The 27,759-nt window shown below is 44.7% G+C and overlaps 1 protein-coding gene across 1 annotated transcript; it reads left to right on the plus strand.

The window, feature by feature from the left end:
- Positions 1-27,574, plus strand: T265_09719 (hypothetical protein; the record flags this gene model as incomplete). Its single annotated transcript, XM_009175882.1, has 15 exons — positions 1-99; positions 1,484-1,809; positions 2,711-3,158; positions 3,888-4,220; positions 8,235-8,366; positions 9,564-9,761; positions 10,899-11,118; positions 13,352-13,440; positions 13,519-13,719; positions 15,385-15,606; positions 16,559-16,675; positions 18,627-18,772; positions 22,716-22,872; positions 23,519-23,668; positions 26,510-27,574. 15 exons carry the CDS (start codon positions 1-3, stop codon positions 27,440-27,442), a joined length of 3,771 nt encoding a protein of 1,256 aa, XP_009174146.1.
- Between the last annotated feature and the right edge of the window lie 185 nt (positions 27,575-27,759).

Below are 27,759 nucleotides of genomic sequence, written 5' to 3' on the forward strand. Positions count from 1 at the left end.
ATGACGAGTCAGGTTGAGTTGTGGTTGCAGCCAGGAGGAGTCTATCGTTGGACCTCCAGCAAAGCCACGGTCGTATCAGAGATCCAATTTCTGGATGAAGTTGGCTGGATTGTGCCGCAAAAGGAAGTTCCGACTTAAAATAGCACTTTGGGTATCTGTTCCTAGTGACCGAAATCAGCCAATCCAACAGGCGTACGAAATCTGGTTGTGACAGGTTCGTTTGATTTTTAGGTTTATTAGCTTCTCAGTGACCCATTGCTAATGGGACGAGTTTATGAAATTTTCAATTAAGACTTCATCCTGTAAGTGAAGCTTATACAGAAAAGCCAAGAAGCGTTATGCAGTTTTTTCATCCTTATTAAGAATCAATACGACACTCTGACGAATCCTGGGGAGTTTCCTACCCATGATCTTCCGGTTGTAGATTGATTAACTCGCACTCAGAATATAGCGTCGCTAGTTCTTCGGTCACCGAATCCGCACCATATCATCACATATTCACCGGATTCTGGAGTAATTACTTCTTAAATGGAAGCTTCACTCTTGTGAACTTACTCTGTCCCTAGGTGTTGTCCCTTCAAGTATGGACAGAAGGGCAAGTCGCCGTTCGACGGAATGATCCAGATATGAGACTCCTCCTTCAAAAACCACAAATGTCAACTGCACGAACCATCAAAGTATACGTTTTTGGTGGCATTGAGGTTCTTGGTATCTGTTCTTATGAACAGATCAACTGCGGAGCACGAGCTAAAGATGCGTGAAGCCGAGTTAGTTTGAAGTATCGATGGGGTCGTCTCTGTGCAATCTACAGTATCGCTTCCTAACGCAGGCTGTAGTGATGCTTCCGGGCATTAGAATACTTTGATTCCGTTGTCGAAGGTATCTTACGAAGCTGCTTTTCAAATATCATTAACTGAAATTTCTGTCTCTCTCTTGTACTTCATTTGAATTCGGTTAATGGGAATTCAAGCCGTACGATAGATTTTCATCGTACCGTGTTGTGGCAAGACTGCTTCAGTTTGTCATTTCCTTCAAACCTGTCATCCAGACTTTCACCGGCTTTGTATCACGGTTGCCAAGTGTTCTCTCTTCTTGATCCTTTTAACATGTTCCAAAACCTCTATCCCGGTTTTCAACACTGACAATCTTTTGAACCTACCTCTGCCTCGCATACTGCATCCTGTTGCAATTACCAGGTATTTTTGTTCGCCTTATACGCATATACTTTTAAAGTCATTCATTTCAAATTTCACTCTCATGTGGTCAGATGGAACTTTGAGTGCATTGCTCCGGACCTCACATTCATCAGCCACAGTGCAACTGTGCTGGCCTTAATTGCAAAACAAGTCTTCGTAAATGTGTACCGTATCATTTTATCACTTTCCGCCCAGTCTGACAGCGTGTCTTTCATTCCTGTGTGTACCATGTCAGCTGACATGAAGCTGACGGTTCATCTGAAAAGTCAAGCGTTTTTCAATTTCAGGCGCAAGTTGAACAGAGCTATGGTGGTTTGGCTGCGGAGAATAGCATTGAAATACCTTTACGTGGAGGAGATGAAGTAATTGAGTTGGATACTGATCAACTGCCTGATGGAGAAGAAGTGCTTAATATTTTAAATCAAGAAAAGGCGCCCTTGCCCATTTGGATTAATGTAGCCGTTGCTTACTATAAGAAGAGGCTTTATGATGACTTTGAAAAAGTGCTCGAAGAGGCCTACCGCAATGCGGCCGATCTTCAACCCTACCAGGAAGGAGATTTGGTACGGCTGTTGGATATGTTGGCCAACTATTACGGACGTAAAGCGTACAAGTAAGTATACTGGAAGTGTTGTCTCCCAGGCCAGGTCTTGGAAGCAGTTCGTGGGTTAATGGTGGCTTTCTATTCTGTATAGATCGTCAAAGTTCACTTGTGTAGCTGGATGCACTTTGACAAAAACTTCTCACGAGATCACGGACCGTCATCGGAGGACAGATCAGAAGCAAGGTTGACTGGTTGGGTAGCAGCATCCTTGAACGATCACGCCTCAACAATAAGATACTCGATTTCGCCTGCATGTTTACGGGTTCAAACCCTCGGGGCTTTTGCGCATTACTGGATTCTGTTTATGAAGACCAAATGGCTTCACAGCACTCCTTATTGTTGCAGTATATATATATATATATATATGATTACAGAGCAGGTTTACTGACAGGAAGGTCTGTGATTCGAATCTAACCTCTGCATCTCGACTTCTATCTCGGCCTGGGCAACCTGACAGTATCCCAGCCATCGTGCTTCCTTCGGGTGGCATGGCAACTTGAGTGTTACAACTGAGAAATTATTATTATATGTGGTTTTTGATTTGATGCACCTAGCCCAATATTGTAAGCTCTAGTTAACTCAAAAACCACCTCGATATTCAGGAACACTCCGATGGAGCAGGATCCTCTGCACCTTCCATAGTTGTATGGGAAATGCTACCTGTGGCACAGCCTCAGTTTTAATCACAAACCGTCTAGAGCACAGATTTGTCATAGCAACTTCTTGATTGGATTTTGTGCCGTCTATTTGATTTCATGCGTGCGACGGACCAACTAGTGCCTACGTGTATTTGGATTTCATTCTCCTATAAGTGCCTTAGCCAACGTTTTTGCATTCACCTAGAACCGTTGCATTGAAAATATGTTATTACTTCTCGGTTCAAGTTGGCAACTGTCGATCAAATTTCTAGGGAAAAGACAAAAGAGAAGAAGAATCAGCTGATCGCACACGCCACCCGCCTATTCACTTCAGCCGACCGCATCGATATGTACGATCAGAAACATCTGCTTGGTCGAGCATTTTTCTTCATTTACGAGGGAGAGAATTGGAGTCAGGCAGACAGCCAGCTCAATTTTGTCCTTAATCAGGGAGCCCCAAGCGTGCCTGCCTATCTGGGAAAAGCGTGTATTGCTTTCAATAAAAAGGAATATCGAAACGCTCTTGGATTCTACCGAAAAGCCCTCAGGTTACAGCCTAACTGCCCTGCTTCCGTTCGGCTAGGTATGGGGCATTGCTTCTTCAAGCTGGGGAACATGGAGAAGGCTCGTCTAGCATTCCAGCGCGCGTTAGATCTGGACCCAGATTGTGTTGGAGCTCTCGTTGGATTGGCTATCTTGGACCTGAACGAAAAGACACAAGTAAGTTAATCACTCCTCTTTGCCTACTTTTCACTGGTTGCACTTGGCCGTCCGTTGTTCTTTGTTGTTGTGGGCCTCAGATAGATAAACTTTTCGTGTCCGAAAAACCTCTAAGCGAAGATACTTCGATTTTCTCGTTTGATTTTGTAATGTTTTATCCCTCGTATTTCGAGTTGCATGGCAGCCATGTATTGAGACGATGTCAGATGTGAACGACTTTCTCTCCTTCAGTTTTATCTGTGCTCACTGTTGAAACCGTATTAGTCAAATTGTTACACTCCTATTTTCTTTTACTCAGCGTTTTATGCTCACAATTTTGTTACTAGATAAGTAGAGCGCAACTCACTTCTCTCGAACCATGTCTTTGTTCTGCGCCCGTCTTTGCTGGACGTAGCGCTCAGAATCACTGCACAATGCTTTCCGATTTTCAGAGCTGGATATCGACTGGCTGGTTCTAAGACCGCATGGCCTACTCGGTTTTTTCTGACAATCTCACTTCTCTCGAACCATGTCTTTGTTCTGCGCCCGTCTTTGCTGGACGTAGCGCTCAGAATCACTGCACAATGCTTTCCGATTTTCAGAGCTGGATATCGACTGGCTGGTTCTAAGACCGCATGGCCTACTCGGTTTTTTCTGACAATTTTTTCTAATTGTGCGGGCCAAATGGCAATACCCACTCCTTCGATGTTTTCGATGCCAATAATTCTTTTTTCTTCTTGTGCTCATCAGGAATCTATCAAACAAGGGGTTCAGCGTCTGTCTCGCGCGTACAATCTCGACCCTACCAACCCCATGGTATTGAACCACCTAGCAGACCACTTCTTTTACAAAAAAGAATACGACAAAGTTCAGCGGTTGGCGCTACATGCCTTCTATAACACCGAGACGGAGGCTATGCGTGCAGAAAGTTGCTACCAGATGGCTCGCGCCTTTCATATGCAAGAGAATTACGACAATGCATTTCAGTACTACTACCTGGCTACACAGTTGGCTTCGTCAAACTTTATCCTACCTTTCTATGGTTTGGGACAAATGTACCTCCACCGAAACGATTTGGAACACGTGAGTCTTCAATTTGTTTTGTTCGTTTCTCACGATCCCCAAATGAAGGTGCACTTGTGCATTCAAGCTAATGCCACGTCCGTTCTTTGAAGACGATACCTTATCTCGCAACTGCTCCTAGCAGATTCGTACTCATGATTTGAAAGCGTACCTTCCGGTAAAGTCACCGGTTGATGAAGGCATACTTCACAGATATTATTTAACCTATCTTACGGGACAACCACTGGATTGAGTAATCACGCCCTCGAATTAGATTGGTACAGTAGGGAAGCAGGTTCATATAACGACTCTTGTCTGCATGGTGGTAACACGGTACTCCACGTACTAGGAAATACCTCATGGACACTAAAATGTCTTTGGGTGTGTGCCTTCTCGTGAAAGATCTAGCTAATACGGGTAGACTCCGACGTCCTATGTACCTGCCTCCCCAAAGTTTCAATTGTCTGCGGGTATTCCCAATAATCTGCCAGAATGTACTGAAATCGTGCAGTTCGACCGGAATGGATGCTTCGTTCATTATGCAGTCTTTGCATACATGCGGCAATACACTAGTGCATTACATTTATAAGCTCACCTAATGGGAGCAGTAAGCTTTTCCTGCAGACCTAATTGAGCAGGAATAAAAAAGACAATTGGGGGAGGTGAAGTTTAGTACTACGCTGCAACTGTAGGGAACTCGACTAATACATTTCGAGTTGTATGCTGTTTGGTAATGTTTCATACAATATTCTCTTCAATGCATATTGAAACTATGCAAGGGCAAATATGTGAACGTTCGGCTGTGATACATTTTTGATGTATGACTGTCGTGCTGCTCAAAAAGCTCGAAAAGCCGGGGTTGGAGTCGGATGCGGAACTTTCCGGTCAGCAATTTTTGCCCTGATCGTTAAGTTACTTTGAGACTGAGTAAAGTGTTCCAAACTGATATCAACTGTAATGTCAAATAGGTGCAGTCGTGTGTCAAGAAATGCATGTTGTTTTCGTTAGATAGTGTGCTAGCGGAGCCGTCACACCGTCCATTTTTGCGTGAAGCTCAATTGTTGAAAGGCATTGCGATTTTGGTGATTCTTTTCCGAACATAAGACAGCGATTTTGGAACTCCAACGTGTCTTCTGCTCGTTTATGTGGAGGTATTTGCCCGAGGATGACTACAGTTGGAAGATGTATTCTTGAAAGGACGAAGTACTGCATCCCTCCGTCGTTTTATTAATTCAGACAGTATACATGCGCACACGCACAACAAACCGACGTTCTTATCACGTGCAGTACACGGAGCATGTCAGAGGTCGATCTGAGGACTCGCCATATATTCTCTAACTGGTTGCAATACAGAGCCGATCGCTCATTTGTAGGCCGATAGGCTCTGCAGGTTGTTTGCTGGTTGCCTGGTGTAGACAGAGAAGGTATTAGACATCTCACTACCGGATAAAGTACAGAATTTACCCGTGGTTGTAGACTAATAATACTTAAGGGGAAAGACCTCTGTTAAAGAAAGCTCCAAGAAGGGGTCGTGGCCAGCTTTTTGACCAGGATGCCTGTAACATTTTGGAGCTCTGGAGTGGCTACCTGACCATATTGATTCTCACAGAGATAAATCACATATGTACCTGTTCATCAAATAGACATCCAGGGTGCCTATGTTGTGTTGTTACGCCTGTCAGCTAGCTTCGTAATTATAGAAGACCGTGTACGTTGTATCGCTCCAGTGCGAGGCGAACAATCGTACGCATAGAGTAGAAACGACTAATAATCTTAAGGGGAAAGACCTCTGTTAAAGAAAGCTCCAAGAAGGGGTCGTGGCCAGCTTTTTGACCAGGATGCCTGTAACATTTTGGAGCTCTGGAGTGGCTACCTGACCATATTGATTCTCACAGAGATAAATCACATATGTACCTGTTCATCAAATAGACATCCAGGGTGCCTATGTTGTGTTGTTACGCCTGTCAGCTAGCTTCGTAATTATAGAAGACCGTGTACGTTGTATCGCTCCAGTGCGAGGCGAACAATCGTACGCATAGAGTAGAAACGGACACAACTGTCCGCATATTGAATAAAATTCTAACCCATACTTTATGTTAGGAAGATTGCAATGCTTGTTTCTGAGCTCGTCTCCATAACCTAACTGAATTTCTCCAGGTTTGTTTGAGACAGCCGTTGTCCATGTGAATAGACCGGATTGACGCTTACCCCCTTTCGGCTTAGCTGCGATAACGATTCACCTGATCCGAATTAAATGTTAACTCCCGCTTTATCGTACGTGTTGCCGCTGGCCTCATACCCGAATTTTTGTACAGCGAATGAAATTTTGATCATCATGCTGATCATTGGATCGGAATTCCACAGCAGTCACTGTGACCGACGTCCGCATATTCACGTAGTGTAGAAATTTCGGCCTGAAAACCACCTACGCTAACCATAAACTTCAAGGCTCAGTGCCTGATGGTTTTCGTTTGCATACAGAAAACAAATGGACACACAATGCAAACGCTGTCAAGGTCACTTTTTCCTTGATTTTATTGAGTCTCTTCCAACTGAGAACGTTCAATTTTTAAAAACCTCTGCTCCCTGAACTTGTGATTCGTTGTACTCACAAAATGTCTTGTTTTATGTTGATGAGACGCAACCCATTACTGAGACCAGTGCAAACCAAATACAAAGTTAAGGAGGTTTCAGGGTGTGCGACGACGATCGACTAAACATTACTATTCTCATTCCAGTGAAGTTATGATCACAATAGGTAGGTTTATTAGTTTCCTCGACAGGTTTCAAGCCTTTTCTAAGTTGAATCACCACTTATTGGTTCATAAGTTAAGACCTGTCGGTGTGACTCTGTGCCCCGTGTGCTTCCCGTTCAAACCTCGAAATACTTGTTAGACGTGACTGTCCTCTCACCCAGTTTTAAACTGCGGGCCTCATTTTGTATTCACAGTACTTTTATCTGGTTGTTTATGTCCATCACCGACACCACTTCGCGTTGCCGAGAAGAGTTTATGATGACCCATGCTTTTCATTGCGCTCCATAGGGATTGGTCAACAAATTTTCAACCAATAAAATCCGGTTGCAATTTAAGCGCCTCATTTTAGTCACGTACATTCCACCCGTCCAGAAACAACACAAGAGATTTGTTTGTTATATTCGGGTTGAATCAAGTGAGCCTTCATGCTGCTTGTCTCGTAAACATGACGTATCACTGCACTGATGCCGATCGGCAATATACAGATTGTGACTCTGAACCATCAACGGTAGAATTTTTGGTAAATGTCGACTCAATTTAGGGTATCGGTTGGATCAGCGAGGTGGCTTCAGTGGTGTTTCGCACCTCGTCAGAACACCATCTGATCTTCTTGGTGTTCTCCAATGGTCATAAAATTAAATACCAGTCGCCTTGAGCGATGTGTTGAATGGGGAGTGGAAAAAAAATCAAGTAAATTGTTTGGCCAAAGTAGTGTTTCGCACGCAATATACATCGATGGATGGGTTTTCCTCTTAACTCTAGTTCTACCTTGACTAATCGTGAACGTTTTACTGAGGACAATTAACTAGCGCGCGGAAATTCGGAGGGAATGGGTTTGGATAGTGAAGGAGCCTCAAATACAAGCCAAAATGGTGGTCGGGGATTCTCCATTCCTCGATGAGAAACCATAGGAACTTAAGACCTAATACCCAAGGTTGTTGATAAAGGTATTCAAATTTTAACACGACGTTGCATCAGACATGGATAGATCAACTACTTTACTGGGCTCTTGAAAAAATCACATGTTCTGATTCTGTGTTTGTCATTGCTGATTACACTTGACTTTGAACATAACATCCCCCTATAGGGGATTCGATCCAACTGAAGCTGTGGCATACTGACTTACTTCGTTTTGGTCTTTCCGCAGTATGCTCACTTTTGTCCCTTTGATCATGAACGTACTCAAATTCCTAATGATTTTGTGGTTTGAGTGAGTTTCCTCCAGCTTAAGTATTCAGGTCCTGATGTCTTTTTGTGGAACCTACCCCACATTTCCCAGGCTGCCGTCTCCTTTGAGCGTGTACTGAAAGATCATCCGACGAATTACGAAACGTTGAAAATCCTTGGCAGTTTGTACTCTCAATCAAACAAACCAGACAAACGAGCCCAAGCCAAACAATTGTTCAAGCAGGTATGTTTTTTTAATTTTCTATCTGGGGTTAACATGCCAGCGTTGCGTACCGTGTTGCATCACTTATCCTGACTTTGAACCACATATCTCCCGAATCAGTTGTTTTCACTGGCCGGTACGCACAATGAACAGTTACGATCTGTAACCTTAGCAACGAGCTAAATAGGTTGTTTGTCTCACTGCATGTTGGACACAATATTCTCTTCCTCTTTAGGTTGGAAGCCTCGTCTCATTGAAGATTATGTTACACGGGTTTTCGGCTGAAACTTGGTGACACCCCTTAAAATCGAAGACCCCCATGTTGTACAATTTTGCCATAGACAGTCAAGAACTCGAAAGTTACTAATACTTATTTAACAGTAGGATAAAACGTAGCAACTGTTTATCATTCTGTTCTGATGTAAAGACCCTTGAATGCTGTCCTGCCACACACGTGTTACTACTATACCATATAAAAAAGGGCGTAGTGTCGACTTTCGAAAAAAAACGCCAGACGCCGAGCTCTGATCAGGTTGAAACACAACACTCAGCCGTCGTCTGCCCCAATTGGTATTACGCACAACTCTCCTTAATTTGCCCACATTGACATTTGACATTCACCAACCAGTGGGGAAGCTTAAGGCTAGTATAAGTCAGCAAAACGGCTTTTGTAATCACTTGATCCGATTTCCGCTACGTCCGCACTCTCTGTTATCATTATGTTGCCGGATTAGCTGACCGCCTTGTGTGAGTAGGGATGTATTAATCTACTGCGTCGCCTGGCAATGACTGCTTTAGAGAACCAGAGTCTTTTGCACAGCAGCACCAGACTTCTGTCTGACCATTCGGTTCCTTTGGTGACAATTTATTTCCGGTTGCAATATGGGATCTGAACCATCAATCTCGGTGGTACGTTGACAGTTAGAAGCACTCCATTTTGATGTATTAAGCGGAATCACCATATTCGCCTAGCAACGTTCCTCGTTAATCAGTGCAGCAGTTATTCGAAGTCTTAGTTCTATTCTTCATACGACTTAAAACTGTTGGCTCTTAGCGGTAGCACCGTTTTGGTTCGGAAACGATCCTAATTTGCAAGGGGTCTGGTCCTGTACAATTCTGACGAGGTGCAGTGATTAGCAATGTCTTTTTTTGAAATTCACCTGACTGACACTGAGCTTATCGTCTACCTTTGCCACCTTGTTTCCATGCTCTAAATAGGTAACAGAAAGCCAACCAGAAGATGTTGAGGCGTGGATAGAGTACGCGCAGTTGTTGGAAAACGACACAAACGGGGCACTAGATGCATATTTGAAAGCGTTAACAATATTGGAGAACATACAACTGGACGTGGCACCGGAGATTTTGAACAACATCGCTTGCTTATATCACATGAAAAACGATCATACACAAGCCATGGTAAGCGTTACTAGCCACTGATTCTTGATTCTTACCGAGTAGGCATCAGGTGGCTGTTCAGTCACCATGTTCCTGATATGACACTTTATGAGAAAACGTCACCTAGGATGGATCTCAAAGCTTGAAACGGTTGTAGCGGTTCCTAAAGTTTTCGCCCTCCATTTTCATCAGGAACTTCACTGTAAAAGACTCTTCGAAAAATAATTTTTCTGATTTAATTTTTTGCATCCTGAGTTCTCCACGTAGAAAACATCTTACTCGGACCGAAGCAAAAAGGCCGAATTCCTTGTACTCATTGTATGGAGCAAAATGAATCGATGAGTATTCACTCAAAAGCCGAGCAACCACCAATCGCCAACCCGTATTTTCGCTGCCCTATCGATGAAGCAATTGAATTGTTCATGCCTTTCCAACGAATCAAAATTATGCGCCATAGTATAACATTTCAGAGAGCAATTAAGGCTGCTATTTTCGGACGTGATGCCTGCAGCGAGTTACTCGATGGAGATAGTTTATGCAAGAAAACGCCTTCCACTCGGAACTAGAGGAGACGGTCCACTGGTAAAAAGAACATCAGATATTGGAAGAACTGCTTCAATAACAGGTTGGACACTTAAGTGACGAGCTGTTCCGCAGGCGTATATAGCTGTTCATAAAAATCCCGCTGCAGTGTGGGGAGCGGACGATTTCGTGTAAAGTGTTGAACAGAACAGCTACAATCATCAAACTTGCTTTCATGGCATTCATGAGGTTGGCCGGCCCATACACAATAGCTCTCTGAAGTAAGTCTGAAGTACTACCTGACACGTGCACATACCATGGACCATACAATACCCTTTTCTTGGCTGGACTAGCAGTCAGACTCCTTCTTTGGAGGAGCACAACAGCGTGACTAAAGATACTGACAAGCCATCTTTTGGTGATTGCTGTTGTCATATTCCAGCACACACCTATGTTGGTAAGAAGGTGGGCTTTTTGTAGTCTTGCATGAATTTTATTTTTTCTGAACCAAATGCCCCCGAGTAATGTTTTCATAAAGAAAAAGCACTGTAGCTAATTCAGTCTGACACTTACGTGTTGAAGAAATGTTCTCCGCTTTCAGAAACGAAATTCCATCTTTGTGTTTGTTTTATCCAGAACTTTTTTACTCGGGCTCTTGATCGGATCCAAGAAGAACAGCAGTCTGAAGAGAATGAGCGAGCCGACGGTGGTGCTGGACACGATGATGAATATTATCATGGCCTAAACATCACTGTCCGTTATAACCGAGCTCGATTGCATGAGGTGTGTGGTCGACCAGACTTGGCTGAGGAAATCTACAAGAGCATTTTGCTCCAACACCCGAGCTATATCGATTGTGAGTTTTTTTCATTTAATACCCCTTGTTTAGCGCTGTTTTTGTTCTCTCGTCCCATTTTTATGATAGAGACTTTACAAACAAGTTACTTCTGTGGATAACGGTTCACTGTCACGATCCAGGTTTTGTCAGTGAGGTCGTCAAAGTCAAGCGTTCATGTTTGGTTTGAGATGTTGAATGCCGATGGGCGCTCAGGTCATTTCAGTTCACTTTGACAACCGTGTACGGTTATTTGAGCATCCGAGCTTGTGGCGGATAGAGTATAGGAAAGCGTTTAAAAAAAGAACTGTTAGTTTTTCAAAAGCAACAAGCACTACTTTTTCTGGGAACCTACTCGTAGTCAAGGACTCAATAGTCTGACCTACTTGGCTGTGGGAGACTTGTCTAGCAGAAGGAGTATGGCATAATTATCTGACTCCTAATACCACTGAGCACAGCGTTCTGAGCAGCTCCGTACCCTGGTTTCAAAGTTTCTGATCGTGTTGAATGATGTACCGGCGGTCAACGTCGACGTTTGAGCGATTGGACTGTGCAGTCTTTAGGGTCAATTTTTTGTAATCTGTCCTTTCTCGGAGGAAGACCGAATCACTGCTGCCATAAATATGGACATGGGGGGCGAGATGGCCCAAGTGGTTAGAGCGCGAGTTTACTGACCGGAAGGTCCGTGGTTCGAATCCGAACTCCGCCACTCAACTTCCCCTGTCTAGGCTTGGGCAACCTGGCAGTATCCCAGCCCTCGTGCTTTCTTCGGGTGGCATGGCAGCTAGGCACCGGAAGGGTGCTACAGCTGAACGCTAAATATGGACATGATAGGTGCCTAAAGTGAACAGCTTACTGCCCTCATACTTACACGATAGAGGAGAATATGACCGTATCTCCAGATCGCTTCTATTGTGGGGACTTACCGTTGGCCTTTCTGGCCTGGTTGGAATTTGAGGGACGGAGTTCCCCTCATAGCTTACAAGGCCATTAAAGCTTTCAAGCCGACCACCACGTCAAGATATCAGTAATCGGTCGGGAGGCTGTGCGGGCAACCGCCAGTTTTAGACAGTGCTTTAGTAGCGGACCCTTCAGAATTCTATCAGGTTATCCTACGACGTGCGTCGGCCTAGTTTGTCAGTAATTTGACGTGAAAAATATGTCTGGGTTTACAAGGTCACGCCCATTTGGTGGCTGAAAAACAAGATTTTTCGCCCAATCGCACGGCGACCACATCCGAATCGTTTATCCTGCATAGATGAATTTCTTGTCTAGTAGTAAGGATAAATGATACCCAGAACAATGAACTGGTAATTGGCATGGTTATTTTGATCTGGTCTTCTTGGTCAAATAGCACCACAAACGTTTTACTCCACGAATGATACATTTTATTAGGAATGGTCTTTTGGTTATTGTTTATCTTTCAGGGTCCCCTGGACAAGCTTATTTACATCAAAGCATCATACAAGTGTTCGAAAAGGGGTACCTGACACTTTTGCAGGAAATATCGCTACTTTCTAGCTGTGACGTAGTTATTGGGTAGTTTTATAATATCTTGTGCCGTTTCGTTGTTAAAAATAGATCAATGGATAGTCATTCTCAACAGTCGGGCGGTTCCTGGGTCGTCGGATTAAACACACGATAACCATCATGTAAACACATTCAGCTGTGCTCGTATACTAGCCGTTAGACGCGTATGCCTCCCATGCCAGCTGACGAGAATCTTGATCTCTCTGTGGCGGCGTATATGCACCGCTGGTTAGTCTGTTTCCGGTTGGTCTGTTCAGAAGGGTTCTTCAGGATAGAGGACGCAGGTTGTGGTATGGATACAGTTTCAATCAATCCCGCTAGTAAGAGGTAATTGCGCAGCTCAGTGTGCCTAAAGATGTGGCTAAGCAGGATATCGGTCGTTCCTTGATCCAAACTCACTGAAGCCACCGGGAACCAACCCGTAGTCAAATCGAAACAATTAGTTGCATGAACGAGCTGAAACAAATGAAGCCGCAGCTTAGAGTTGCTTGTAGATCGGGAACAATAAGCGGAATGCGCACGCTGCATAAAACTTTCTGAACGTGTGATCGTATGTGCCTTTCATGGATCAACTTAAAGCGCGCCCCATTGATTTTGAATGCAAGTTCCTTGTATACCTTAAACCAGCAGTCTACATAAGTTGTACCAACACCTATCCTTAGTATTGCACTCGGATTTAAATGCTCATCTTTGAAGTGCACTTCGAATCCGGTTTACTTTCTAGGTTATCTTCGATTGGGCTGTATCGCCCGTGACCGTGGTATGATTTGGGACGCCTCCATATGGTTCAAAGACGCTTTGGATATTGATCCCGTAAGTTGTACTGAGGCACAATCTTGCCGTCCATGTCCTTGTTTATAATACCTGACGTTTCCTTTTTAACAATTCTAGGATCATCCGGACGTCTGGTCTCTAATCGGTCTTCTCCATCTGAGTAAAAACGAAGCGGAACAGGCTCAGAAGAAGTTCGATCGAATTATTCGACAACCGACCTATCGAGCTGATGCCTTCGCCCGTATCTCTCTGGGGAACATTTGGCTTACCACGCTTCACCATCCTATACGTGACAAGGACAAGCGTAAACGCCACCAGGTGAGCCTAACAGACTCACTAACATGTATCTCCATTCTCTCCTTGTCTCAGAATCACTCGTGTGGGTTTTACGGATAGACGGCCATTCCAGGTCGATTAGGGCTAACGTTTGGGCAACTGATACAGCTGCCTTGAAGGGATGTTGATAGTGAAAAGTGAAACTGCCCCAAAGCTATGGCGAACGACCGCTTGACTATTCAGCTCGCAATCGCAGAATCGGGAGGGTATGGCGATATCTGAGAGCCTCTCTTAAGCCTGTTGAATATATGCCACTAAATCCGATACTTCGAATCTTGTAAATACGGACGAAAAGTACAAAAAATTCACTTGTCAACAGTCTGTTGCGATGCTATCCATCGAGCCGCATTCGAGCTTTGTCCCAACTGCGGTTGGCATCTTTATGCAGATCCGGTTAGTCACATCGTCCAGCTGTAGCACCCTTTCGATGCCTAACTGCCATGCCACCAGAAGGAAGCAGGAGGTTGCCCAAGCCTAGACTGGGGAAGTCGGGAGGCAGAGGTCGGGTTTGAACCACGGACCTTCCGGTCAGTAAATTCGCCCGCTAGTCACTGAGTGATCCCGCCCGTTAGCCACATAACATGTGTCTGATGAAGGAACAAACACACGTTTGTTCCTGAGGACGGTTTGCAAGGGTTGAAATATCGACATCAGCCTTGCTTTCCTCTTGCTCCCGCAACACAATTGCCGGGCCGCTGGCGGATTGTAAACATGTGGGCCACTGGTGGGCTAGCTCCTTTGGACGTGACCTATTGTCCTCTAATTAAGCTACGGGACCGTCTCCTTCAGGAACAGGATTTCTGGTAGAACTTCAGTCTCCCTTGCCAGTAGTGTCTCGTACTGCAGTGAAGCATCGATGTTGAACACTGATGTCATGCTGTCGATGATGATGATGATGATGAGTGTCTCAGGGGATGCCCCATCAGATACGTGTCAATGAACGGACTGTGTTTCTTCACTGGGTAGTTGTCTGCTATATCTTCTAAGGGACGACAAAACTTCTACTCGAAAGGTTTTTCTTAATTCTGGACTTTTTAGTTCACCCACAAATGGACACTGAGAGGGTATGCTTCTTTTGCACTGTACAGAAATAGTCTCGCCACCTGTCGTGTAGCCTCTCTTAGGACTTCCTTTTCATTGCTTTGTCTTGACGGGGGTTGTTGTTCCACGAGAGCGATAAAGCTAAAACGGGTGTCAGATACTGTAGCCTGGTTGAAATTCCATTGTTTTACCTTCAAGGAGAGTTGTTGAGACTCTGATTTGAAGCCAACCGACTGGAAGCGTTCGGCTATTGTTATCAAATGAGTTTAGTTTTTGGGACCTTTCGGCACATGTACCTAAAAGGAAATAGAAAAACAGACCCTTCATGAAGCAGCTAGGTTTGGCAGCTGGGATGCTATGGGTGGATTCGAATTTCAGACTCCTCGGGTTGTTGCCTTAACCCTTGGGCTGTTTCTTTGAGAATTTCTTATAGGTTTCGATACTGGCGGATTACGATTTCCGCCACTTTTCAGATGTAGTCTAGTATGTGGCTTTCAGTTCATTTTCTCGCACCGGTGCATCGTTCTGACCGACCCGATGGGTTGCTTTGGTAGTTTGTATCCTTGAGTGCGTATGCCAGACTTCCAGTTGCCTTTCTCTTTGTAGGATCGAGCGCTGTCGTTCTACAAAGCTGTATTATGTGCTGATCCACGTAATATATGGGCCGCTCATGGAATCGGCTGTGTTCTTGCGCACAAGGGTTTCGTGAATGAAGCTCGTGATGTCTTTGCGCAGGTTCGCGAAGCTACCGCCGACTTTCCCGACGTTTGGATCAATATTGCTCATATCTATGTTGAGCAGAAGCAATACACAGCTGCTATTCAAATGGTATGTATGATTTCGCATACAATACATGCAGGCTTCCATTTTTGCGCCAGTTTTGCGGCATCTAAGTTTACTCTCTCTCTGTTGTACAGTAGCTGCTTTTGAAAAGGTCGTAAACAAAGGTTACCAGAGGTAGTCATTTCAGAGCTTTAGGTTGTTTACTCTTCCTCAGTAGTATGCGTGTTCCACGCACTCCACATGAAAACTAGGTTGTATTCTTCCGTTACTTATGCAGTTCGCATGTATATTCTCTTGCAGTTTATCCGTCATTTTTCAGCTTCTTATGGTTCTAGTTTACGGCTGTTAGTCCGACCACACACCGGTGCAGTAAGACGCTGCGAACCGATTTCCAGTAAGCCTGGTGTCACTTTCTATCCAGATTGTCTGATTGAAAGTTGGAGGTGTGTGTACATCAACTGTTTGCGGTAGCCCATCATTAGACCTTCCTCTTTCTCATTTTGTTCTTTTTATTATTGTACTTTGTTTTATGAATTCCCATGCTCGTGACGTGTGACTGATGCTACTAGTGACGAGGATCATGATGCGCTTCATAACTATTTTGGAGCGAGACCCTTCTGTGTTGGTCATCTGGCCAGTATACAGTCTCTGGTCTTTCATAGAGGAAAATGTCGATAGCTCAGGTAGCGTAAATGGTCGTTGGCTTGTTCGCTGAGCACAACCACTAACCTACCGCTACGCACAATTACGCTTCCCAATAACGCACTGATGATGTCACCTCGATTGGTGGTGAGACGTTTGCAATCAAATTGCCCAAGCAAAGAAAAAAGCCAGTCTCTGGTCTGTTCACGTCTAAAAATGACACCACAGAGGCACGATGGTCTGTTTTCGACTGTGTCAAGTTTACGTGATCGTGAAGACCAGAAGCCATCCTTCTGAAAGTAGTTTGCTATGATCAGTGTTACGTACCGCATCGCTTGTCATTTCCCCTTTTCAGTACGAAAACTGTCTGAAGAAGTTTTCCATGCAGAACAACACCGAACTTCTGCAGTATCTTGCCCGCGCGTATTTCAAAGCTGGGCAACTGAAGGAGTGCAAAACAATGCTGTTAAAGGTAAGCACTTTACTGAATGCGTGAGTACTCACTGCTCGCTTCCGAAAATTTTGTGACCAGTCATCAAGACCCTATAGTTAATAATTTATCACATTCCCATGAGGAGAGCTTCCTGTCGAGAAGTCGATATTCTTTCGACCGCAACCCCTTTCTCGAGGAGACTAATTCTCTTGAACCGAAGAGGAAATATTCTGATTTCCAAATTGACTGGTCTGCTCTGTCAAAGTAAATATCGCAATGGAAACCCCCTATCGATACACATTGATTCGTCACGTTAAAAGGCTTGTATCTTAGACTGCTAATACCCTGTGCCACAAGACTTGACTGCTTGGTATACACTGTATATACTATTTACATACACACTACACTGCATTGCACTGCACTATAAGTGAGTCTAGATTATATTTATAGCACCATAGTGTGAGTCCTAGCGCATTTGCTGAGAGATAAGGTAAACCAATGGGTAGGTATTTGTCGAGTTGCCCGTTTCTGGTAGGTCGCTGTTCTGCACGTTACATCCTCAAAGCAAACCGGTGTAAGTTCAGGATTAGCGCAGAGTCCGATCATGCAGGGCTAAGCGAGAGTGATCCCACCCGGAAACGACAGAGGCTGTGATAACGGTCGTAAACGGTCAAGAATGAAGCAACATTGAATGGTGGATCTTACAAGACCATTTGGCATAGCGTGTCCATGTGACCAAACAATCGTTGTGTATGTTGTACCTTCTAGTGCAGGCCTGACTGTAACAACACTCCAGATCCATTGTCTATCTGACTCACTGTGAACTGCCTGCATGTTCCACAACCAACCTGCTAATCTAACAGTTTCCCTAGGTGGGTTTGCGCATATCTTCGTAGAAAATTACCCTATTTTCATCTAATCGACTCTTATCCGAGTTTAGCTGCGTGGCACTGTATTACTGGTTGGTATTAATTTGGATTGTACGGAAGCTGACGTCCATTGTACATTATGAGAACGAAGAAGGTAGCGAACAAAGCTTGTTTTCTGTGATTGTTCATCTTGGCTAATACATCACTACTATCAGATTCTGCTTGAAAGACAAATTGCCACGTTCTACCACCAGCTTTTGTGTGTACTCTTTCGTATGCTCTTGCCGAGCATCATACGTTGGTCGTGCGACAAGACATTTGTCGGACAGAATACGCGAACACAATCCCGCATCTCTGAGTGGTAGTGGGAAGAAACCAGGCTCAAGCGCGATTGCAGCACACTTGGCCGAAACCTGTCATATCATAGACAAGGAGCAAGCCTTCACCATCATATACCGGGTACCTCTGAACGGATCACGACTGGTACGATCCAAAAGAAACTTGTGAGACCTCTGAACCTGAACTGGCCTACGAAACATCTGGTCCCACAAGTCTGTCTGACATTGACGTCACTTACTTGACTCCGTGAACCATTGATCTACCCCTTACCCAACCCCCTTCCTTTGACTTCTATTTCTCTAGTGTATGTAGCCCCGATCTTAACCTTTTCCACGTGATTTCTGCTACCATATAAATTTGTGATGTATTAGCCAAGATGAACAATCACAGAAAACAAGCTTTGTTCGCTACCTTCTTCGTTCTCATGACTACAACGGGTACATTGTACATTAGTATATTTCGGCTACGGGTATGCAAAGGAACTGAACATCAAATGATTTCTCCGTACACAAGGTGAAGTATTCGATGGCACACCGAAGAATCTATCTGAAGTACCTGAATATCAGTCAGTCAGTCACCCAATCACGCCTTCGAGTCTATTCGGGCAAATTCCGTTAACAACGTCGTCACTAACTTAGTCACCTTGATTCACCACCATGATTAATTGGGACCTCTACATTGTCCACACTTGGCTCTTGGCTCAATTATGGGCTCGAGGTAGCTAGTTTCAGGCCGTTATTTTCTTCTTGGTTATCATGACTTTTCGCAACTTATTTTTGAAGGCTATGCATGTGAAACCATGGGATCAACTGCTCACCTTCAATTTGGCTTTGGTGCGCAAGCGCTTAGCCGTGACAGTCCTGCAGGATGAAACTAGCAGCTTCCTGTCGGTGTGTGATGCGATTGCCGATTTGAACATGGCCAGATGGTAAGCTTCCATGCGACCCGCGTTGGTCCTTCTTCCCTTCTATTTGCCATACTTAGAATGCGAGTTATTAAAGCCCAGTTGTAGCGAGTAACACATCGGGTTTCTGTAGTTTCCAGAATTCATCCAAATGAGCTGGTGAACAAGGTGTTTTATACCTTACGCTGTGACGCAGTCTTTCATTTAAGTGTCACCGTCATCATCCTCATCGAGACAGTAACATCAGTGCCGACACTGATGCTTCACTGCTGCACGATCATAAAGTCCATATACTTATACTTAAAGCCTTAGATTGAAGGAGAGGGAGGGGTCTCAGTGCTGGCCTCTACCGAGCATTCTCAGATGCCTGCATCTCCAAGTGCTCAATCAGTACGATCACCACTGATATCAGTCAGCCGCCATTTCTTACGATGTCTCCTCCCAAGCGCTGGAGGGGTCACGGGGACCCCATCCTGGAAGGCATACATCGTCAACTACACCCAAACTCTTCGCAATGTCTTTCACACCCTTCTACCAAGTTATATGCTGTCCACCACGTGGTTTGCGCCATTCTGAAGAAGGTACGAAGAACAACACTCCTCTCGTTAGACGGTATTTCGGTACACGTAGAACTTGGCCGAGCCACTGCGATTGAAGTACCTGCTGTACACCCAGGTACCCGTTTTGTGATCACCCCTTTGACATCATCCGACACCTGGAACGCTTCTGAGACAGGTTCAAAAATCGGAGAATGCCACACATCTATTCATAGAGGCCACGTCTCGCAGCTATACCACAACAGTCCTTACTGTAGCGTGTTGCACACGATCCTTGAGACCCAGTGATATGCGTTTTTGACGCCACAAGTGACGCAAAGTAGCGAACGTGGTGGTTCGAGGCTTTGAGATTCTTGTACTGGCTTCATCAGACATCCGCCAGAGCCAATACAACTACCGAGGTATGTAAAATTCTCGACAACCCCCAGTGATTCTTCTTGAATTGTAATGGATATGTTCAGAGACTTTACGTTCTAAAGCATCACTTTGGACTTTGACGATGCTATCACACATCCCGAAAGATGGTGTGCCGGTCGTCAGTCTATTCAACACAACTTGTGCTTTGCCGTGGTCTTCAAAGATGAGCGTACTCCATATCAACAAGGTTCTCACCAGCACCTATTTGAACAGCGGTTTGTTAAGGAGCTTCCAGTGTTCGCCTCATTACTTCATCGACGGCGAATTCGAACAAGAATGGAAAAGAGTGGACTTCTTGTCGGGCAGCAATTTTTGTAGGAAAGCTTTCAAGGAGCGCACCATACGCATTCACACGCCCACAATTATGTGAAAATAGCAACCCAATGATATTCACAAACTTCTGGTGCATCCCCTGTTGAGTGACTGCTGTTAACAGCACTGACCGACCGAGGGAATCAAACGAACACCAAGGTTGTGAGTCGTCTGTACATATGACTTTGCTCTAACACCTAACGGAGTGTGAAGATGTTTTCGACACAGTCTCTACCAGGTCGCGATCCCGCTTGGTTCTCACGGATCAACGGTTCGCGTGCCACCAAATCAGTGACGCCAGAAGCCTCGTCACAACAGGAGTCGAACACCTCTGTGGTTACCACAATCACTTCGAGTACCATTTGTGAAAAGGGGCACTATTATCTACTCACGCCAATAGTATGGGATCGTCTCTTACTCCGAGATGGACACAAATACGCATTGACTGAGGAATACATAGTCATCCTTAACGGAACAGATGGGAGATCGTCAGAACCAGGAGAACCATTGTACTTGAGAAGGGATATAAACTCAGACACTTCTGAAGCTGAAGGCTCCATATGCACAGTTCACCTTTATATTGGACGCCAGGATTCCGGATTAGAGGTAGCAGGTGACGAATCAAATTGTTCGAAGTGCTGTGTCTGACGGTCCAACCGTTCTCCTTTCCTGGATATCAGAGAGCTGTTTTGGTCCCTGATAGTTTCGCTAAGATGAGATTTCTGAGAGCCGAATGAACAAATCAAATGGAACAACGTGAGAATATTTCTAGCACCTTCCGCCCCTTCCATTTCTTCGGCTTTTCGGGTCCACCAAGCTTCGCGGTCTGCTCGGACAGTCGGTCTCAACTGGCGCGACACGAAGCGTCTAGTTGGATCGTGAGTGCGCCGGGTCTCCAGCAAAGCCGTGTTCCTAACAGAGATCCAATGTTTGGACGAGGCTGGCTGGCAAAGAGAAACTTCAGATTTCAATAGCGCTTTAGATATTTGTTTACAGCGGTCGTTAGTATCCAACATTGGGCGATTCAGCAGGCGTTTGAGGGACCAGTTCTAACTTGTTTGTTTTATTTTCGAGTCCACTAGCTTCTCAGTAGCTAAGCGATTTTTACTTGTTTGCACAATGTAATGCAGCAGCGTGCAAGTTCCACAAGAAGCGACAAGCAGTAATCGATCCTAACCACCGATAACTGACGGCGATGTGGTCTATTTGGATTCGGGACTGGTTCGTTGATGGGCGCCACGTGTCCAAGCGATTCCCGTAGTTCCATAAATTCCCACTGCAAACGAATGGTCTCTGATCGACAAGCGATCTCCGTTGTCCGTGTGTCTCGTGTCCCGTCCAGGACGGCAACCCAATCGGGCGTAGGCAGCGCCTAGTCTGCCTACCTGGGCGTTCACCTCTACTGCAATCACAGTGATATCTGGGTTTATAGTTCGTTGTAAAAGAGCACCTATAGCGTCATAGAAACTGTCTTTGGCAGATTCAGAGCTACACTCAGTTGAGGAGTAGGCAGACACAATTAACTGATTGCGATGGATCTCACATTCTCAAGTTTCACACACGACGTTACCAAACATACAGAACAGGTCATGAATCGCACCTTCCAATGAAACTGTCTTGGCAGATTCAGAGCTACACTCAGTTGAGGAGTAGGCAGACACAATTAACTGATTGCGATGGATCTCACATTCTCAAGTTTCACACACGACGTTACCAAACATACAGAACAGGTCATGAATCGCACCTTCCAATCATAGGCATGGACTGAGAGCTTCTTTTGTTGGTGTAATCCAGGGGGAGGTATTTACCAAATGCCTCTCACCCACTAATCTACTGTTTTCTGAAGCTTCTTTCCGCAGGCTGGAACGCTCTTGTTCATGTTGGTGACGCCATCCTTCGTTTTAGTTGGGTACTTTCAATGGTCTATCGTGTTTAAAAATAGTGTGCAAGTACGAAAACTAGATACGGGTATGTTGAATATACCACCTTCTTCAGGATGACGAACCTGTTCCATTTACCATGTGATACTATGGACTATGTGATACACCGTCAAGGAGGAAGGACCGACCGGAATGTCAGTATTATGCGACATTTGTCAACTTTCGAGTCGATTGTTGTATTTCCGGGAATGAATTTTCTGCCCTAGTAGATACTTCGTGTATTTAAGGTTGTTTGCATCATGTCTACCTCAAAATCTTCAACAAACCGGTACGAGATTCAGTTTTTCACATTAGCTTCCAATCGACTACAACGCGGAAGTTTTGAAATTTTTCTTTTGGTCGTAGCACCAGTTACTTTCTAATAACTACTTACTTAGTCGTCTATCCGTGGGGCTGTTCGCTTGTTCATCCTTCGGTTTCTCCATCGTCAATTACGAGGAAATGTTGAGCCGATTCGCTGACATAGCCAGTCCAGCATTTTGTTCAACTATCATTCAAGATCTGGGAGTCGGTTGATCAGCTCTTTCCTCGCAAAGTCATAAAACTTACGTCACGTGTTACCCACGTTTAATATGATGTCGCTTCAAAAGCGCACTTTAAATCTGTCGATGGAAGTAATTTGAAGTTCGTCTTAAAGTACGTTTATCTGTGTTATGCCTGACAACTGATGTGCATGGGACCAACGGTCAGCTTAACCAGTGCTCAATCGGACTACCTGCTATTTTGTACGTTTCTCTACAGCACATTTGATCACTTGTCGAAATCCAACGAGGTCCTCAACCAAGCACTGGCTGCCGATGAAGCCCGCACCTGCCAAGATTTGTTAAGCCAGGCCAAGTATCATCTGGATCGCGCAAAGTCTCGAGAAGAACAAGAACGTGTTGTTAGAAAAAGACAGGTCCGTTTGGCGCGTTTTATGCTTGTTTGCTTGCTCAGATTGAGGCCGCTGGTGGCTTTTTAAACGTTTTGCTGTTATTTGTCAAGGCAAGGGTTTCTATATCAGACATTTGCCTAGAACCTAGATAAAGTTTCATGTTCGCCTTGGAGGGTCCGGAAACGATCCTTTTGTAATCAGATTTTCTTGTGATCTTTCAAGCTCTGGGTTTTGTAATGTTCGGATTTTCCATCGGAGTAAACGGTAATCTAGGAAAACAAAACAAACAAACTCAACCAACGGCTAGGACTAACTGCAATGCAATTATTGCTATATCAACAAAAATAACTGCAGCGTGATTGAAACCACTTCTGGCAATAATCGATTTCCTGTGGTCTTATCAAGATAAAGCCATCTGCAAATGTCTTTCTCTGTTGGGGGGACCCCTTCTCAGAAGAAAACTTGCTTCCTTCCATCAATTCAGGCAATATATCCAGAGATAGATTCTCTGTTTAATATCACACTCACATGTGCTTTACTCATCGATCAATCTGTATTAAGCCCCAGTAGGCTTTTCTGTCTGAAATATTTCGGGTAACCGAATTGTCGTTTTCTTTCGCCCACTGGATTCACTTTCCCCGCGCTTTTTTTACTTTTGATATTTATTCAGGAGGACGAACGCGAGGCTCAGAGGAAACGTCAAATTGAACTTCAGAAACAAGCAGAACAGATGCGTCTTGAACGAGAACGAAGGTTAGAGGAGGAACGAGGTCGGTTCCTGGAAAAGGCCAAACAAATAGTCTTGGAGCCTGTAATTGAGGTGCGTCTTGTATGTGCAGCCGCGGATGATATCTAATGCCGTTTTCCCTCCCGGGTGATACAATTCCACTGTTATATTACTGTTATTTCTAATCTGATGGGTGTATACTTCGTCTAAAGAATAGGGATAAAGTGCAATCTCTTATGGATTTTGCAGATATATTCTAAATCCAGTGCATTTCTTAAAGCTGGTTACTTACTACTTACTGGTTACTTACTACTGGTTATTCACCCAGTGTAGCGGTGCTAGAACTTTCCTTTTTCTTTTCGCGTTGAATGAGACAAACTCACACTGTTCTACTTCAAACGGCTTCAAACCAGCTTTTAATTTGCCAACATGACGGGTGTGAGTAGTGCACACGTCCTACGCTCGACCCGCACCGATGGATAAGTCAAACCTTTTTCGACGAAGTCCACTAAAATGCTTCTTCATGCTGGCTTCGCAGTCCTGTCTCAGTGAAATGCTCTCAACGCTACCAAAAACATTAGCGTAGGCAATAAACAACGGGAGTAAAGCCTTAGCTTTTGTGCCAAGTGCTGAAGTGGTCAAGTGAACCAGGTATGCAGCAGAGTCTTCGTTCGAGACTGACTCCATGCAAACTGGTGCGCATCCTGACATAGTGCCTTGCATTCGACCCACAAGCATTCAGCAGAACAGATGTATAAACGATTGGTTGACGTTTTATTGTTCCCTCCTTCTGCGCTCATTTTGTCTTAGCCACTCGCCAACAGTAGGGAATTTTTCCAACGAAGGGATAACTGGTAAAGAAAAGAGGCATTGGTTCACTGCGTACTCTCACACCATATAGCATGCTTTGAATAGCAAAGGCGATAGGCGATCGGGACCACAAGCCTTGCTTGACTTCACTTTGATCGTGTTCCCCATACTTCTGGTGCTACGCTACCCTAAACAGCACACATTAGTGATTAGGGTTGACAGACTTAAAATTCTTGGTTGAAGTTGCTGAGGTCAAGGCCATTAGAACACACCTTCGATCGTTCATCACACCGCTGCCTCAGAGCCAGTCACAGTTCACAACAGCTCGTATTACTGACAATTGCATTGACGTGTCTGATCGAGGCAGTCGAATTTCAGCTATCCGGCCTTTGCACGACCTGTTTTGTGGCTGTTCAAGCACAACAGGGAGAACCTGTCGCAGCTGATGTTGATGGTTTCAACAATGTAACCTAGATCAAATTAAGATTGGAGGTAGTCAATTAGGGTCATGATAAAAAATGGGATAACCGATAGTAGAAAATATATTCCTCAAAAGCACAATATTGTCTCGTGAACAGCACTATCTTTCAATTGGTTTGGGTGCCTTATAGTTCTCTTTAGAGTATATTTTCGGAGACGTACTCAAAATAGAGTAATCAGAGGAGACTAATGAAGCGTGCCCACGAGCAGTGATGATGTTGATACTACCTACAAGCACAGTCCATCTGATTCTTGTTGGGCGGAATTCCTTACTGATACCGCTTTACCGGTCGTAGTTGAGTGCTGCTGCGGCCAAGAAGCCCACTGCGCACGCGATTGGCAATATCGGGCCACTTTTTGGTTCAGTATTAAGGCGAGCTCTGATTTGCCGAAAGTCTGGACTCGTGATCTAGTTTTCACCGATTGCTTGTTGCCAATAGCGCATCTAGAAGGTGTCGGAACTTCCAGAATGTTGTCGCGGCATGCACTCTATATGTGACGCGCTGTACAAGTTTTATGGACTTGGTTTCGGGTGTTAATAAACGCTGTGCACTCTTGATGGCTGTTTTGACTGGAACGCTAGCTTAGAAGGTTCAGACCGAGGACCAAGCTGAGAAAATATCGTTAGTACAGTCGTCTGGGGGGAATGTACTGAGTAAGCCCAAGGGAAACGGATGTTAACAATAAAGGCTGTTTAAGTCACCGGTAAATACACAACAATCCCTATCCAAGTAGGTTCTAGTGGCGGCAAGATGGTTTCGGCGAATCCGATATTTCGGAAACTGGAGTGCCAGGTTCACTGTATAAGTTTTCTAAGACAGTCTATCGGAACAGATGATATGCCTCGTAGACTATTTGTATTGGACGCCAGTGTGTTCCCGTTTGTCACGAAAGCTGACGGGACGGCCAGCGCGAAACAAATCATAACTCTCGGGGTGGGTGGTATAAAGCTGAGTATGACCAGCTTTCTTGGAACATTGCAACTTAATTGCTACTCTCTTGTTTCCAGAACAAAAGCACGAATCCGCGGAGAGAAGAGAATTTACTGGAGATCTCTACGGATTTGCATTCACTTTCGACGTCTGCGCCCAAGTGCAGCGATCCACTCAGTGTGGTGCTTCTTATTACATCCGACATGTCCTAGAAGCACAAGTTTCTAACTATCCCCAACACTGCCCAAATGCGCGGGAAAACACAATGATCGTCTCGGTTGGGTAATATAACTTTGGAGTCGGTGCCATAAGGCGTGGTTCAGTAAGAAAATGACCCGTTGTATATTTGTAGAAAAAATTCGAAGTTTTTAAAAAACAAGGTTAATTTGCTGGCCCCGTCGCTTTGTGTGTCCAAATGTAGCCATGTTTTGCGACACCTGTATAGCGTCGTCTTGTCAAAACAATCAGTTATGCATTTGAACAGATTCTAGAGACACAATTTGCTTAGTAGAAAGTCGGTTCTCATTTTTTTACTCATCTAATTTATTTGCATTTTTTGTGCAAAAACGTTTTCAGTTTTATTCAGGTCTAATTTTGCTTAATTCAAGGATGCTGATCATTGCTAGAGGAGTGTTCAGTCTCTCTTCATTATCGTGGGGGAGATTTCACTGGTCTTTGCTTACTAACCATCGGTTTCGATTTTACTCTGTAGGACCGAAAAGGAAGAAAAAGCGCCGGTGGAAGTCGAAAACGCGATGATTTTATTGCTTCTGATGACGACGATAGTTCGGGTAGTCCGGTGGAACGAGGTGACCAGCTCGAAGGAGAGGCCGGTTCGCAGCTGAAATCGAAGCAGAAAAAGCATGGCAGCAAGCGACGTAGTATGGATTCCCGTTTGGCGAGCGGTGCTCGCAAAAAGCAACGACTGGGTGGTTCCAGGGATGACGGACTTACTGCTAAACAGCGCATGCGGGTCGTTAGCAAGGCCATAATTTCGGAATCTAGTGATAGTAGCAGTGATGATGACCTCAATCAGGAGGATGAAGACGCACGGGTCGCTGCCCTGGCAAAGAAGATACTATCCTCTGACGAAGATGACCCCGATCAACCGGTGGAACACCTTATGCGCCACAGACAAGCCAGTCCTTCTTCGTCTGACTTGTCTGACAATCACAAACATTCGAGAAAAGCTCATAAACGCTCAAGGAATGAAAGAGTACGAAGTGGTAGGTCTCGAGGTCAAAAACGGCACAACGTTTCGTCTGAAGAGGAAGAGGAGGAGGATCAGCTGAGGCGAACTCAGGCTGAGGACAGCAGCGATGATGAGGCTTTTCATATTCGCAAACCTCCATCGAAGTCACACCACAAGCACGGGAAACGTGATCGAAACCCGAGCAAATCCCCCGCATCGAGCCCAGAAGTTAAAGAGAAAGAAGTGGAGGATTATGAGGAGGATTCCGATGAGGGACTCGTTGGGTTGCAGAAACGAAAGCGTTTGGTTGCCAGCAGCGACAGTGACGAGGCAGATATTTCAAATACAAAACCTAGGCGAGCCAACTTGCAATCAGATGACGATGACAATTCCAATGAAGCTCCTGCGGATGACCTATCATCCGCCCTATCAGAAGATGAGGAGAGCTCTTGACTCCTACGAGGATGTTATTGTATATTCTGCATTCTTGTTTACCCACACCATGAACACTTTTCCTGTATAATGTCATCACAACACGATTATGAAAGCCTCTTGGTCTTATTGTCTTCCTGAGTGTGCGAAGACCTCATTCGGTTAAATGTGATGGGCCACAACGGAGGCCGCTGAATGATTGCATCATCTGACTGAATGTACTATAAAAGCATTCTAGGTTGGCGTTTACTTAAAATATTTAGTATTTCTAGTCCTCATTACCTTTGTTACTGATTTAACCACAAGGTGTTCAGGCGTTCAGTTTTACGTGATCAGGT

Source organism: Opisthorchis viverrini, assembly GCF_000715545.1.
Source record: "Opisthorchis viverrini unplaced genomic scaffold opera_v5_308, whole genome shotgun sequence".
NCBI classification, from domain to species: domain Eukaryota; kingdom Metazoa; phylum Platyhelminthes; class Trematoda; order Opisthorchiida; family Opisthorchiidae; genus Opisthorchis; species Opisthorchis viverrini.